Below are 14,814 nucleotides of genomic sequence, written 5' to 3'. Positions count from 1 at the left end.
AAATATTTATCGGATCCATTTGGAGAGAAGAAAAGCACCGGAGACTGCTTGGGGAGGGACAGCTTCGCCTCCTCACAGGTGTTCTACTTTGTTTTCACAGGCTGCCAGACGAACACAGCTGCGTGTAAGGCAAGCTTGTTTTAATAATCCTGCCTGTCAACTTGCCTTTCTTCTTTCACCTTCTTAGAAGAGTCCCACGGTCACTCAACCACCCTTGCTCAGAACAACCACCTTGAGACATCAGTATTAAGGTACAGTGTTAACTGCGGTGTTCAGGTCTCAGATTTGCTAGATGAGTATTTTCTGCCTATGGAATTCAGACTAGCTGTGAGGGAATGTGGTGCAAGAGACAGGTGTACCTGGCAGACAACCCTCTTAGACTATCTACCTCATCATTCGGTTCCTACTCAAACAGGTAAATGTTAATAAATAGGAAGCAGGGTTTGATCCCGAGAAAGATGAGGGAAGGCTCCATTATGCTCTGGGAATTGCTGACAAGGGCCCCAGGTTCAGAAAGAATGGTAACTATGGGGCGCCTGGGTGGCGCAGTCGGTTAAGCGTCCGACTTCAGCCAGGTCACGATCTCGCGGTCCGTGAGTTCGAGCCCCGCGTCAGGCTCTGGGCTGATGGCTCGGAGCCTGGAGCCTGTTTCCAATTCTGTGTCTCCCTCTCTCTCTGCCCCTCCCCCGTTCATGCTCTGTCTCTGTCTGTCCCAAAAATAAATAAAAAAAAAAAAAAAAAAGAAAGAATGGTAACTAAACAGGAGATAAGCTGCCAGATGCCAGATCTCCATTTGTAGACTGCTAAGACATTGCACTTGGTACCTCCTCTTTCCCACAGGCTCTGATCCAGAAATGTGCCCTGGGAACTCAGCAGCAGAGTTAAAATAGAACTCAAGGCCCACCTGAGTCGCCACTTTCCTGGGGCACCGTGCCAGCAAGGTGCACCAGGGTGGCCAACCTGGGGACTCCTATTGTCTCCTTAGGCTTGGCTCGTGGACTCAGACACTCACATGGGAGCGCATCCAGCCTGGATTAGTCAGTCAAATGGGCCTTTAATACAGACAAAGGCAACAACTGCACATTAGTGTATTTCTAAAACTGGACAAGTCCTTGGTCTCTCTCTTACAGACACACATGGACACACTCAAAGAACACAGGCACCACTGTGCTTGCACACCCACACACACTTATGAGCTGCTCTGGGGTGGGGGTGGGGGGGCGCGGGCAGAAATGAGTAACATTCACCTAATGACCAACATAAAATGAAGCTTTGAATTTCAATAATACAAAGAACTAAAACTTACAGACCAAACTAGTATATGTAAAGGGGAATTCCTAACTCTCTCCTCTGAGCCTATTCAATCGCGCCGCCACTCCTGGCCCCCACCTTGGGCTCTGGCTGCAGGGAGCCACAGTTCTAGGTGTTCTGCTGAAGGCAGGCAGGACTCCTTTGCTCCCGTCCGTTATATCTTCCTCTCCCACTGCCCCGAGTCTCACGTCTCTGTCTCTGCACTGCCTGGTCACCCTTAAGCAAATATGGAACAAAATGGGGAATTCAAAAGTGCCACTGTATGTCTCGTTCCCCCAGCTCTTGTCCCACCAGAGAAAGCAGAGCCGACCTCCCTTTTCCCACAAAACAGGCCTACGGCTGAGCATGCTCTGGAGGCAGAGGATGGGCCTGGGCAGGGACACTCAGAGGATGCGTGCAAGGGAAAAGATGGTGACAGATGAAGAGTAAAGTGACATAGTGTATGGATGTGGCATCAGCTTACAGATTTACGTCTTTGACAGGATGGTCGTGGTTTTAAGGTTTTTAAGAAGCTGTTTTCCCTAAACTCTCCAAGGAGGCAAAGGGAATGTTATTTCTATTGCTTCCAACATTCTTGGAAAACGTTTCCTTATTCAGCAGTTCCTGAACGACAGATCCCCTTCTTACTGAGGTGCTCGGATCACGCCTATCGGGGGCTTGGATCCGTAAGAGAATTCTCATTCCACCTACAGGAACAAGCACCTATTCAAGTTCTAGGGCATTTACTTTTCAACCTCATTGTCATTTTATCCTGAGGCTCCAAAGACTTGGTCCTGCTCAGGTGACTCCCGATTCTGCCCTGATGTTCACTAAGAAAGGAGCTCAGTACAAAGAATAAGCTAGAAAAGGAGAGGTGAGAGGAAGGGAGGTTAAGCAAAGGGAGAGGAGAAGGCAAGGGAGAGGGGAAGCAAGGTCACTGGTCATTCTCTTGCTTTCCACTTGGACTATCACACTTTACCTTACCCATGCATTTCTGAGATGCTAATTAAAGGGCGTTTCCCAGAGTTGCTGAGTGCCAGATGAGGACCAGCACATTTCAACCAGATTCAGGTGGTTCATCTGCAAAGAGGCCATAGCTTCTCCCCAGGGGCACGGTTCTGAGTTTGGGCTTGAGTCCTCTCGGCGGGTTTTTGCTTGTCTCTTCTCTCAGAAGGCAAATGCTATTTACACCCTGGGAGAGGAGGGACTGGCTTTATTTTGGAACCAGCCCTCGAGACTGTGGGTAAAGCTGAGATGCGGGGGTTCCTGAGGAAGAGGAGGAGGGTCCCGACTTCCTTCCGCTTTTGGGCCTGCAAAGGTCAAGCACATGTTTACATTTCACGTCCCTGCCTCTATCTTCGACACAGATCAGATGCCTTACCTCATCAAGGACCCTGAGCCTTTCCTTAATGGCCTGAGAGCCAGTATACTTTCAACTGTCAGGCAGCACCTGACCCTCGGTGCGTGGCCAGGGTGTGACAGCTCAGGGAAGGGACCTGGTTCTCAGAAACTGTTCTTCCATTTAAATCAGATCTTGACTGTCTTCTCCGAATTGGTAAAAAAATATTAAGTGTGCAGGTACAATTTCTTCCATTTTTGCTTTTTTACCCATTTGTTTTCCTTAAACTTCTAATCCAAAATTTAATAAGGCAGAATTTCTAATTTAGCATCAAATTAAGTACTTGGTTATTCAACAGGTTATTTAAATGAAGTCAATTCAGCACTGAGGTTCAGAGCTTGGGTGGATTCAGACACACCGAGGTTTAAACCTTGGCTTTGTACTTACATCTTGAATGTGGCTACTTTCTCAAACTCTCTAAGACTCCGTTTTCTACACTGTAAAATGGGATTGATGATAATATTTCTCTTTTAAGTCTTTGCAGGAAATCATGAAGAGAATTTTTTTTTAAGCACTCAGAACTGCCTAGTACCTGGTGGGGACCAAAGAACTGCCCCCTGCTTCACTAGAACCCATGATCCTTATGGCAGGAACTGGGCACATCGGGCATTCTGGTATTCATAACACCTGGCATAATGCCTGAGCCATAAATATTTGTGGAACAAATAATAAACACAGGAGCAATATGGCAGTACTTTCTGGTGTGTTCTGTGAAGCCTTCCACGATAAACCTCAGCCTTCGTTTGTCCTTGTTCAAACATGTTCTGTTTAACCACAGGTCATCAAAAGTCACTCACCTGGCCTTGGATTTCTTATTTGTAGTGCTTTCAAAGGATGACGCATCCACCTGTATCTCATCTTCGTCCTGCAGGGCCGCGTCCAGGGCAGCCTGGACTTTGGGAGCGATGGCGGGGCCCTCATAGTCTCTGGTGGTCCGGCTGGGCATGTCCAGCTCTAACAGCACGATGTTTTCTGCCTGCAGAAACAGAGCCATAACCAGTGAGGCTGGTTTCCAATCAGACACAGAGAGCGCAAGCAATCTAGACCGCCCCCCCTCCAAAAAACAGAACTGCACATTTCTTGCTACTCAGAGCCTACCAAGAGCCTGTAGAGACACAGTTTTATAACTTTTTTTCCTGGTGATGGTACAGATGATTTTTATCTTCTTCTCTAGGCTTTCCCTTAGTTCCTTAAAAAAGAATTTTTTTAAACAATGAACATATATTATACCCTAAGGGGAATAATCAGGGAAAAGAGTAAGTAGAACCCATTTACTGCAAACAATGGGAAAATATAAGGAAATATAAAGAAGAAGATCATAATCACTGATCATCTCACCACCCACAGCAGCTCTGATGAACCTTTTGGGGAGGAGACAGGCCTGGAGCACATATATGGAGAGTCTGTGGCATATATAACCACATTTCAAAAGTCGTACTGGGTCCTGCCTCATAACTGGCCTTATGGCTGGATTCCCTCAGCTGATATCCTGTGGCGGGCCTTTCCCTGGCTCCCACACACCGAGATGGGTGTGTAGAGGGAAGAACACCTATGGTACACAGCTCCTCCTCCAGGTCCTCCTACCCAGTGGAGTCCAAGCCCCAGAGCCCCAGAGGGGGCAGGAGGTTGCCACTGCAGGGAGAAGGTGGGGAGATGGAGTGGCTCCCTCGATCCACTTTATATATGGAGATGCTGCTTAAAATCTCTCTTAATGGAGTGGGTCCATTGCTAACAACATCTGAGAGCCACTGCTTTAAATTCTACCTCTGGACCAGGTTAGGCCCCTGGAAACCCACATGTTTTGATTTGTAGGCTTTGAAATCATGCTGTTTCGAGACGTGAAATAATGGACAAGGTGTACACCCTCTGAAACTGCTACAAAAAAAAAAAACGCTTCTGAGGATTCCACCTGATACATCATTCACCTTCCACTATAGAAAACCCCACCTGATGTATCTTTTCTGCTTTTGCTTCCTTTATTTTAAATAACTCGATGCCAGGAGAAACAGCACCTGATGAACTAATTAATCCCCATCTGTTTTGCTCTGGCGGCCAAGGGACTCAAAAACAGTTTAAAGTTTTCAAGTGAAAATCTTTCATTTAAAAAAAAATAATACAGGTTCCCCACCAATATAAAATACAGATAAGCAAGGGCGCCTGGGTGGCTCAGTCGGTTAAGCAGCCGACTCTTGATTTTGGCTCGGGTCCTGATCTCACGTTTCGTGAGATAAAGGCCCACATAGCGCCTGCTTGGGATTTTCTCTCTCTCCTCTCTCTCTGTGCCTCCCCCTGCTCACGTGTGTGTGTGTATGTGTGTGTATATGTGTGTGCGTGCGCGCACACACACATACTTGTTCTCTTTCTCTCTCTCAAAATAAACTTTAAAATACAGATAAGCAAAAAGAAGGCAATTTAAATTGAGTGCACTTCCATTAACCAGAGGTAATCAGTTCACATTTTGATATATTTTGCAGCTGGTTTGATTCATATGTAAACCTCTAGCACCAATTGTTTTACAGCTTAACAATACATTGTGTCTCCTAGTTCATCCACAGGACCTGCTGCATAGAGGAGGTGGGAGGGTTCAATGAGAGAAACCACTAAAACGCTGAGTACATGCCTGGCATACAGCAAACACTTATAAATAGAAGCTCGTACAGTATTATTATTGTAAAATATGTTTGGGTCGTTAAATAGTCCTCAATTATGTCACTTGAAATGACTACCTGACCGAGCCACATTCCGTTAAATGGACGTACCAGAAGTTCTTTAACTCATCTCCCGTCGTTACACACCTGCATTCCCTCCAGCATTCGCACAGAACCATTTGCAGGCTTAGTGGTGATGTTTATCGGCCATTAGGACAGTGTGCTTGTACTCTCCTCCTTCCCTAGTCCTAGTTTTCTAAATCTCATTTGATTTTACCTTTTTATTCATAATAATTTGTTCTTTTTAGTTGTTATTTATTTAGTATATTGCTTTACTATTTGGCATCATTGTTATGTTAATATAAATGTCCCCAGAAACCTCTGCAAAGAGTCAGGATACAAACTCTGTAACTTTGCAGAATGGTGCGTAAGAGTTTACACAAATCTAAACTCCTCGAAAAGAGAGAAGGGAGAAACACATGGATGATCTTCTCACCCTGTATCGGGCCTCTGGACGAATCATCATGGACATTCTTGCGTGTTGGCTCAATGGCCTCTTATATCCCACAGCTGAGACTGGCCGCTTCATCATCTGCTGGTTCCTGGAAATGGACTGCAGTGGTTACAGCCTGGCTGGAGTGTGTCCCACAGTCCCAGGATCATCCTGTGGAACCAACTCTCAGAAGACACTGAGCCTATTTAGACAGAACCTGAACCAAGTGAAGCCCTGGACTGAAGGCTGCCAGGCGAATGGGGCAGGAGCTGCTGCTATTTTCTGTTTGAGCCACATTCCGATCCAAATGCTTAGTGTCCTGCATCTCTTAAGCTGGAAGGGATGAGTCATCCTCCAGTTCTTAGGTGGCAGGCATAAAACATGGCTGTCAATATTCCCCGCCCCCGTGTCCCCGGCAGACAGTCTCCCATGATTCCAGCAAGACCCAGGCTCAGACTGAAAATCCCCCTGAACACCCCGCCAGGCTGCCACACAAGAGGGCACCTAGGTACTGCCCCTCACCTGGCCTAGCACACTTCACTTGACAGCTCGGGAAGCGGAAATTCAGGAGTTTGGGCAAGGGTGTGAGTTCACTGTGATAGTCTCCCAATTCCTAACACCACTCTGCCGTCTTTTACTTCGGGGACCTTGGCAGTCACGGAGTCAGAGATGCGGCTGGTTCCAATTCAAATGATTCACACTGTGTTCTTTCTTACCAAACCCCTCGGGCCAAGGTCAGCTTGCCAACATTCTTCCCCTCCTCCCCACCTTAAAGTCAGTAGGGACTTACTCCAGTCTGGTTATAGGATGTAATTTCCAATGGTCTTCCTCTTCGTCAAAGAAGGATCTGTTCATAATTTTACTTTTTTCTTCCAGGGGGATAAAGTTTTCTATAATAAGATGCCTGTAAGAACACACATACATGAGTGAACACAGGTAGAGAAAGAATGCAGATGGAGTACTGGCTACCCGGTGCCATGTGTAGGAGGTCATTAGATGAGAGTCAAGCCACTCAGCAAACATTCACTGGGCAGGCACGATGGGCCCACCATCATACAGAGCTGGTATACAGACATGAATGACACTTGGTGAGGTAATGGTGCAGCCGTCTTAGCTGTGACAGGTCCCGACGGTGGGCTGCCCTAGGACTACAGGGAGGCCACTTCTGCCCGAGGAGAGGCAGCTTGAGAAGCTGAAAGGACTGCAGAAAAGTGACCATGCCTGGGCCGTATCGGAGTGAACGTGTGCTACCTGAAGTGTCTTCTAGAGGGCCACTGGGACTGCCAACCCAGCACATTAACTTCCAAAATACGGAAAACCGATTAGGAATTAAACGGCCTTCTTCTAATCCCATGGGTTGTTGCCCAAGCTAGAAAGCTCTCCGTTCCAATCACTAGGACACAGAGCAAGCCTGAGTGGATTTCAGTCCCTTAGACCACTGAGAATAAAGACCTCTTCCTGAGAACAGTCTTTGCCTCAGAAGTGCCAGGGAACATGGCAAACAATGAAACTGGAACCCACTGGGTTGTGTCTCTCCATGGTGATAACTGTCCCCTGCCACATCTCTGTATTCAGGCTTTCAAAACCTCAGGACAGAACAATGCCAAAGGGGTGTTAACTGGGAGAGACACACAACAAACACCACTGAGGTGGAGGTGGAGGTGGAGGGTACTGACCTTGAGAAAGAGGCTGACTCACTGTTTAGTCAAAAGATATAAATAAGAGAAATAACAATGAAAATGGCTTCTCTAGGGAAAAAATATTTCAGAGAGATTAAATTTTCTATTCATTTTATTTGACACATGTAAGAAATTGTTTTTCGTGACATATATTGTATTTTTTGCTGATTTTAAAGCTTCTATTTACGGTAGAAAATGTGAAAAATACAATTACATATAATGTCACCATCCAGAGATAGCTATTATTAATAGTTTGACATATTCTGTTCTGGTTTTTTTTTCTAGGGGTACATACCCAGAAAGAGGGCAGACTCACTTAATTTTAAGGGCTCCTTCCAAATTTAAAACTTGGTCATGAAAGAATCCCTCTGAAGAGGTCGTTAAAGGAAAACCCCAGGGGTTGGGGTGCCTGGGTGGCTCAGCTAAGGTCATGATCTCACTGTTTGTGGGTTCAAGCCCCCCATCAGGCTCTGTGCTGAAACTCGGAGCCTAGAGCCTGCCTCAGATTCTTTGTCTCCCTCTCTCTTTGCCCCTCCCCCACTCATGCTCTGTCTCTGTCTCTCAAAAATAAATAAATGTTAAAAAAATGTTTTTAAAGAAAACAATTCCATATACAATAACAAAGAAAAAAACAAACTTAGGTATACATTTATCAAAAGAAGTGCAGGGGGGCCTGGGTGGCTCAGTCAGTTAAGCATCTGACTTTGGCTCAGGTCATGAACTCGAGGTTTGTGAGTTCGAGCCCCAGGTAGGGCTCTGTGCTGACAGCTCAGAGCCTGGAGCCTGCTTTGGATTCTGCGTCTCCCTCTCTCTCTGTTCCTTCCCCACTCACGCTCTGTCTCTCTCTCTCACAAAAAAATTAAGATTAAAACAAAAATTAAAAAAAAAAAAAAGAAGCACAAAGACTTTTGCACTGAAAACTACAAAACATTCTTAACAGAAAAAGATGATCTTTTTGGGGCGCCTGGGTGGCTCAGTTGGTTAAGCTTTGACTTCGGCTCAGGTCATGATCTCACAGTTCATGAGTTCGAGCCCCACATAGGGCTCTCTGCTGTCATAGCAGAGCTCGCTTCGGATCCTCTGCCCTCCTCTCTCTCTGCCCTTCCCTTGTTCACACACATACACACTCTCTCTCTCTCAAAAACAAATAAACATTAAAATTATATTTAAAAAGAGAAAGTAAAGAAGATCTAAATAAATAAAAAGACATCCCATATTCATGGATCAAAAGACTTAACTGTTAAGATGACAATACTCTCCAAATGGATGTCTAGATTCAACACAATCCTTATCAAAATCCCAGCTGGCTTTTTCACAGAAATTGACAAGCTGATCTTAAAATATATATGGAAATGCAAGAAACCCTGAATAACCAAAACAATCTTGAAAAAGAACAACAAAGTCGGAGGACAACTTACTACAAAGCTACAGTAATCAAGGCAGCATGGTATTGGCATAAAGACATACAAAAAGATCAATGGAACAATATTGAGAGTTCAGAAATAAACCCTTACATTTATGGTCAACTGATTTTCAACAAGGGTTCAAAGACACTGAATGAAGACCCTTTCAATAAATGGTGCTAGAGGGGCACCTGGGTGGCTCCGTCAGTTAAGTGTCCAACTCTTGGTTTCAGCTCAGGTCATGATCTCACAGTTTTGTGAGTTCAAGCCCCAAGTCGGGCTCTGTGGTGTGGAGCCTGCTTGGGATTCTCTCTCTTTCCCTCTCTCTGCCCCTCCCCTGCTCATGCTCCCTCAAAATAAATAAACAAACTTAAAAAAAAAATTATATAAATGGTGCTGGGACAACTGGATATCCACATGCATAAGAATGCACTTGGAACCCTACTTCAGACTATACACAAAAACTAACTCAAAATGGATCATAGACTTAAATGTAAGACCTAAGACTTTAGGACTCTAAGATGACCCAAGAGAATTGAAAACATAAGTCCACAATAAAACTTGTACACAAATGTTCGTAACAGTAGTATTCCTAATAGCTAAAAGACAGAAACCGTCCAAAGGTCTATCAACTGGTGAATGAAAAACTAAAATGTGATATATTCATACAATATTATTCAACCATAAAAAAGAATGAAATATTGGTATGTGCTATAACACGTATGATCCTTAAAAACACTATACCAAGTGAAAGAAGCCAGCCACAAATGGCCACATTAAAAAAACAACAACGTGGGGCACCTGGGTGGCTCAGGTCATGATCTCATGGTTCTCGAGTTTGAGCCCTGCATCCAGCTCTGTGCTGACAGCTCAGAGCCTAGAGCCTGCTTTGGATTCTGTGTCTCCCTCTCTCTCTGCCCCTCCCCTGTTCACGTTGTGTCTCCCCCTCCCCCTCTCTCAAAAATAAATAAACATTAAAAAACAACAACGATAACAACAACAACAAGAACAACAACAACAACATGAGGTGCCTGGTTGGCTCAGCCAGTTAAGCGTCTGACTTTAGCTCAGGTCATGATCTTGTGGTTTGTGAGTTCAAGCCTCGCGTCGGGCTCTGTGCTGACAGCTCAGAGCCCGGAGCCTGCTTCAGATTCTGTGTCTCCCTCTCTCTCTGCCCCTCCCCAGCTCACACTCCATCTCTCAAAAATAAATAAATCTTAAAAAAATTTTAAAAAATTAAAAAAACAAGAACAACAACAAATGGCCACCTTATTCCATCATAAATTTATACACAATGCCCAAAATAGGAAAATGTAGACACAATACCAAAAGTTAAAGGGACAAAAGAAAACACAGATAGATTGGGCTACCTCATGATGAGTCTTTTGTGCCGCAAACAAAATACCATAAAGAAAATGAAAAGGCAACCCACAGAATGGGCGAAAATACCTGCAAACCACGTATCTGATAAGGGACTTTTGCCAGAATATATAAAGAACTCTTGTAGCTCAATAATAAAAAGACCCAATAAATCACCCAATTTTAACATGGGTGAAGGATTTGAACAGGCTTTTCTCCAAAGAAGATATGCAAATGGCTAGACAGCACATGAAAAAATGTTCCACGTGGTTAGTCATTACAGAAATGCAAATCAAAATCACAGAGAAATACTACTTCACACCCATTAGGATGGCTACACTCAGAAAGACAGACAGTGACAAGTGTCAACAAGGATGTGGAGAAATTGGTGGTGGAAATATAAAACGATGCAGCCATTCAAAACAGTTTGGCAGTTCCTCCAACAGTTAAACACAGAGTTACTGTACGACGTAAACAATTCCACTCCTAGGTAAATATCCCAGAGAGATGAAAACATGTCCATACAAAAACTTGTCCATGAATGTTCACAGCAGCAGCATCCATAATAGCCAAAGAAGGGAAAGAGCCCAAATGTCCATCAACTGATAAATGAAATGTGTGTGTATATCCATACTATCCATTACCATTCAGCCATAAAAAAGAAGGAAGTCCTGACATGTTACATTCAAGGATGATCCTTGAAAACATGTTAAGTGAAAGAAACCAGTCACAAAAGGCCACATATTATAGGATTCCATTCATATGAAATGTCCAGAATAGACAAATTTATAAGATAGTAGATGAGTAGGTACTTAGGGCTAGGGTCGGGGAGGCAGGTAATAAGGAATGACTGCTGATACAGGGTTTCCTTGGGGAGGAAGGGGGACACAAAAATGTTCTGAGATCAGATTGTGATGATGGTTTTACAATCCTGTAGACTTATATACCTTTTTTTTTTTTTTTTTTAAGTAGGCTTCACGTCCAGCACAGAGCCCAACATGGGGCTTGAACTCACAACCCTGAGACCAATATCTGAGTTAAGATCGAGAGTCAGATGCTTAACCAACTGATCCACCCAGGCACCCCGACTTGTATACTTTAAAAAACATTTTTTTTAATGTTTATTTATTTTTGAGAGAGAGACAGACAGAATGCAAGTGGGGGAGGGGTAGAGAGAGGGAGACACAGAATCTGAAGCAGGCTCCAGGCTCTGAGCTGTCAGCACAGAGCCTGACACAGGTCTCGAACTCACAAATGGTAAGCTCATGACCGGAGCCAAAGTCAGACACTTAACCAACTGAGCCACCCAAGTGCCCCCGGACTTGTATACTTTAAATAGGTGAACTGTATGGTATGTAAATTACATGTCAATAAAGCATTTTTAAAAATAGCATTGTGGGGGCACCTGGGTGGCTCAGTCGTTTAAGCGTCTGACTCTCTCTTTCGGTTCAGGTCATGATCTCATGGTTTTGTGAGTTTGAGCCCCACAGTGGGCTCTGTGCTGACAGGTGCAGAGCCTGCTTGGGATTCTCTCTCTCCCTCTCTCTTGCCCCTCCCCCTCTCATGCTGTCACTGTTTCTCTCAAAATAAATAAATAAATAACTTTTTTAAAAATTTAAAATAGCACTGTGATCATATGTGTAAGTATGCAGGAGTGAGATAACATGAGGTTAACATTACATGAGGTTTTAGAATATTTCGATGAAAAGATAAATGAAAAAAGGTTGTTTATCGATGAATCTGGGTGGTGGGTATTCATTATACCATTCAGAAAATTCTAGTTAATAAAAGATCCCCTCTTGTCAACAGAGGCTGGAGCCTTTAAAAGCTTCAAGAAGTAGGGTGGAAGGAAACCTGGAGATCATCTGGTGAAGTCATTCACTTAACAGATGGGATTCAGAGACAGAAAGTGACTTTCTCAAGAATAAACAGAAAACAGACAAGGTGGCAGGAGATGATCTAGAGAGAAGTAGGCAGGGACCCTGTCCTCAGAGACATGTTTCGTACTGAACAAGCAACCACCCAGCAAATGGCTGGGGGTGCCACGAAAGGCCCAGAACTTACTTGAGTTTCAGCTCCCTGGTGAGCTCATTCTGAGTCTGCTCCAGCTCCTGACGCTCCTTGATGTGCTCTTCTTGGAGGTCATGGATCTCTGCCTTCACCGCCTGAAGCTTGGAGAAGAGCTGGAAGCGAGGCGAGAGGCAGGTGAGGAGGGCAGCCCTCCAGACAACGGAGTTCTTCCCTACCCGCTCCCCACCGCCAAGTCTCAAGACACCTCTGCCTGGCCTTGTTCCTTTATACCTTCTTGAGTTTTTTGGTCTTGATGTCCACCTCTTGCTGCAATGAGCTGTATGTCTCTTTAAGTTCCAAGGTCTCCTCATCTCGACTTTCCATCTGTTGCTGGATTTCTCTTTCTCGACGTTTCTGAGCAACATCACAAAATTCATCAGCTTGCCTAGAGACAATGTCTGTACAAGAACACAGGGCTGGGGGGCTCCAGATCAGAGTCTCCCACTAGGAAGGGGCTAAGCACCTCGTTTCCACTCCTTCTGAAGAATCTAATACAAGAGACATTTTCTCTGTAGCGTTAATGCACCGTATCCCACCCCCTTCTCCTCAAAAAGGAATGAAAAGTCACCTGCTCTGCGATTTCCTGCCGTTTCTGCTCCAGGATTTTCTGCTGTTCATTTGTGTGATCTACTATATTTTTCCCTCCAACAAGCAGCTTACTCTCCATGGCCTGAGTGAGAGAAAAAGTAGAATCCATCTCGTGACTGATCTCCCTCAGAACGTATCTCCTCCTGGGGAAGCCTGTAAAACATAACGAGCTCAGGACTGAGCCAAAGGGGTGAACTCTGGGGGAACACAGACTGTGCTCAGCAGTGTCCTTACTATCACCACTGTGGAGCTTTACCTTAGAAACACTGAAGATGTAGCTTCCCCAGGCATACAGGAATTTCAGCTTTCTTTGAAAAAAAATTTTTTTTGTTTTTTTTTTGGTTTGTATGGACCAAGCATTGACCCTACCTAAAACATATTGAGCACCTCCTACGTGCTAGGTACTGGGGATGCAACTGAATACAAATCACAAGGCTAAAGAGTTCCCTGAGGGCTGCGGACAAGTAAGCAGGCTCTTACCCTATGGAGTCAGACGCCATCATGAGGAAAAGACAATAATAATGGGAGAGGCACACGGGAGGGAGAGAATTCAGGCTTTTGGAGGGAGTCAAGAAAAGCTTCCTGTCTCAAGAGCGCTGAGGTAAAAATAGGAATCAGCTAAGAAAACAAAAATGTTATGTGTGTGAGAGGGTAGGGTAGGGAGTACTGATACGTGAAGTTGGCAAAGCAACTATGGGTCAGTTCAAAAACCTCAAAGACTAAACTTGATCCTGCAAAGCACACAAATCATACTGACTGTTCTTTAAGCATAACGTTACACAGTCAGATTTGTGTTTTAGAAACATTCTTCCCCTACCACAGGAAGGGTGACTGGAAAAGGACAGGCCTGGTGGAGGGAGACCAGAACAGGAGGCTGTTTTGAGGATCCAGGCCTGGGCTAGGGCAGCAGTGGTGGGAGAGAACAAAGAGGATGATGGGTCCAAGAGAGCTGATGGCACAGGACTCAGAGGCCTTGGGACTGACTGGGCCTTAAGGGAGAACGAGGGACAGCCAGCAGGGATAACTCCTAGGGCTCTGGCTTGACTGAGAAAAGGTAGGCAGGAATAGGCTCTGGGTGGCCGTGGTCATCTCTGGAAATGTCCAGTAGGCAGAGACATCAGGCTTGGATGTTAGACGGCTCTGGGCTGGCTATACAGATAGGACACCCTGAGCATTTAGATGGTACCTGAAGCCATGGGAATGATTTGCTCCTGAAAAGCATGGAATCCACAAACTCCACAACCTTGTTTTATTTTATTATTTTTTTTAATTAAAAATTTTTTTTAACGTTTATTTATTTTTTTTTCCAACGTTTTTTTTTTTTTTTTTTTTTTTTTTTGGGGACAGAGAGAGACAGAGCATGAACGGGGGAGGGGCAGAGAGAGAGGGAGACACAGAATCGGAAACAGGCTCCAGGCTCCGAGCCATCGGCCCAGAGCCCGACGCGGGGCTCGAACTCACGGACCGCGAGATCGTGACCTGGCTGAAGTCGGACGCTTAACCGACTGCGCCACCCAGGCGCCCCACGTTTATTTATTTTTGAGACAGAGACAGAGCATGAACGGGGAGGGTCAGAGAGAGGGAGACACAGAATCTGAAACAGGCTCCAGGCTCTGAGCTGTCCGCACAGAGCCCGACTCGGGGCTCAAACTCACGGACCGCGAGATCATGACCTGAGCCGAAGTCAGCCGCTTAACCGACTGAGCCACCCAGGCGCCCCCACAACCTTGTTTTAAAGAAACTTATGAACATTAATGACAGCCATCTTTCAGTGAGCCCTTGAGCCTGTTTGGAAGTGACTCGACTGGATTATCAACCATCCCCTTGCCACACACACACACACACACACACACACTCCCTCCAGCTCTAAAGTACTTTTGTCCTA

General features: G+C 45.1%; 1 protein-coding gene across 2 annotated transcripts in view; it reads right to left on the bottom strand.

The window, feature by feature from the left end:
- Positions 1 to 1,265: 1,265 nt before the first annotated feature.
- KIF3B (kinesin family member 3B) overlaps positions 1,266 to 14,814 on the bottom strand; it is a 39,762-nt gene continuing 26,213 nt past the window's right edge. For both annotated transcript variants that reach the window (XM_058685262.1, XM_058685263.1), the window contains exons 3-9: positions 12,910 to 13,011; positions 12,573 to 12,695; positions 12,336 to 12,454; positions 6,621 to 6,734; positions 5,834 to 5,939; positions 3,487 to 3,665; positions 1,266 to 2,600 (exon numbers count right to left, since the gene is read on the bottom strand). In XM_058685262.1, coding sequence (XP_058541245.1) covers positions 2,504 to 2,600; positions 3,487 to 3,665; positions 5,834 to 5,939; positions 6,621 to 6,734; positions 12,336 to 12,454; positions 12,573 to 12,695; positions 12,910 to 13,011 — 840 coding nt within the window. In that variant the 3' untranslated portion in view covers positions 1,266 to 2,503. The remainder of the gene's footprint in view (positions 2,601 to 3,486; positions 3,666 to 5,833; positions 5,940 to 6,620; positions 6,735 to 12,335; positions 12,455 to 12,572; positions 12,696 to 12,909; positions 13,012 to 14,814) is intronic.

The sequence above is a fragment of the Neofelis nebulosa genome, chromosome 9 (genome assembly GCF_028018385.1).
Source record: "Neofelis nebulosa isolate mNeoNeb1 chromosome 9, mNeoNeb1.pri, whole genome shotgun sequence".
Taxonomy (NCBI): Eukaryota; Metazoa; Chordata; class Mammalia; order Carnivora; family Felidae; genus Neofelis; species Neofelis nebulosa.
Note: the sequence above shows the minus strand (reverse complement) of the source record. Positions and strands in the feature narration are given on the sequence as shown.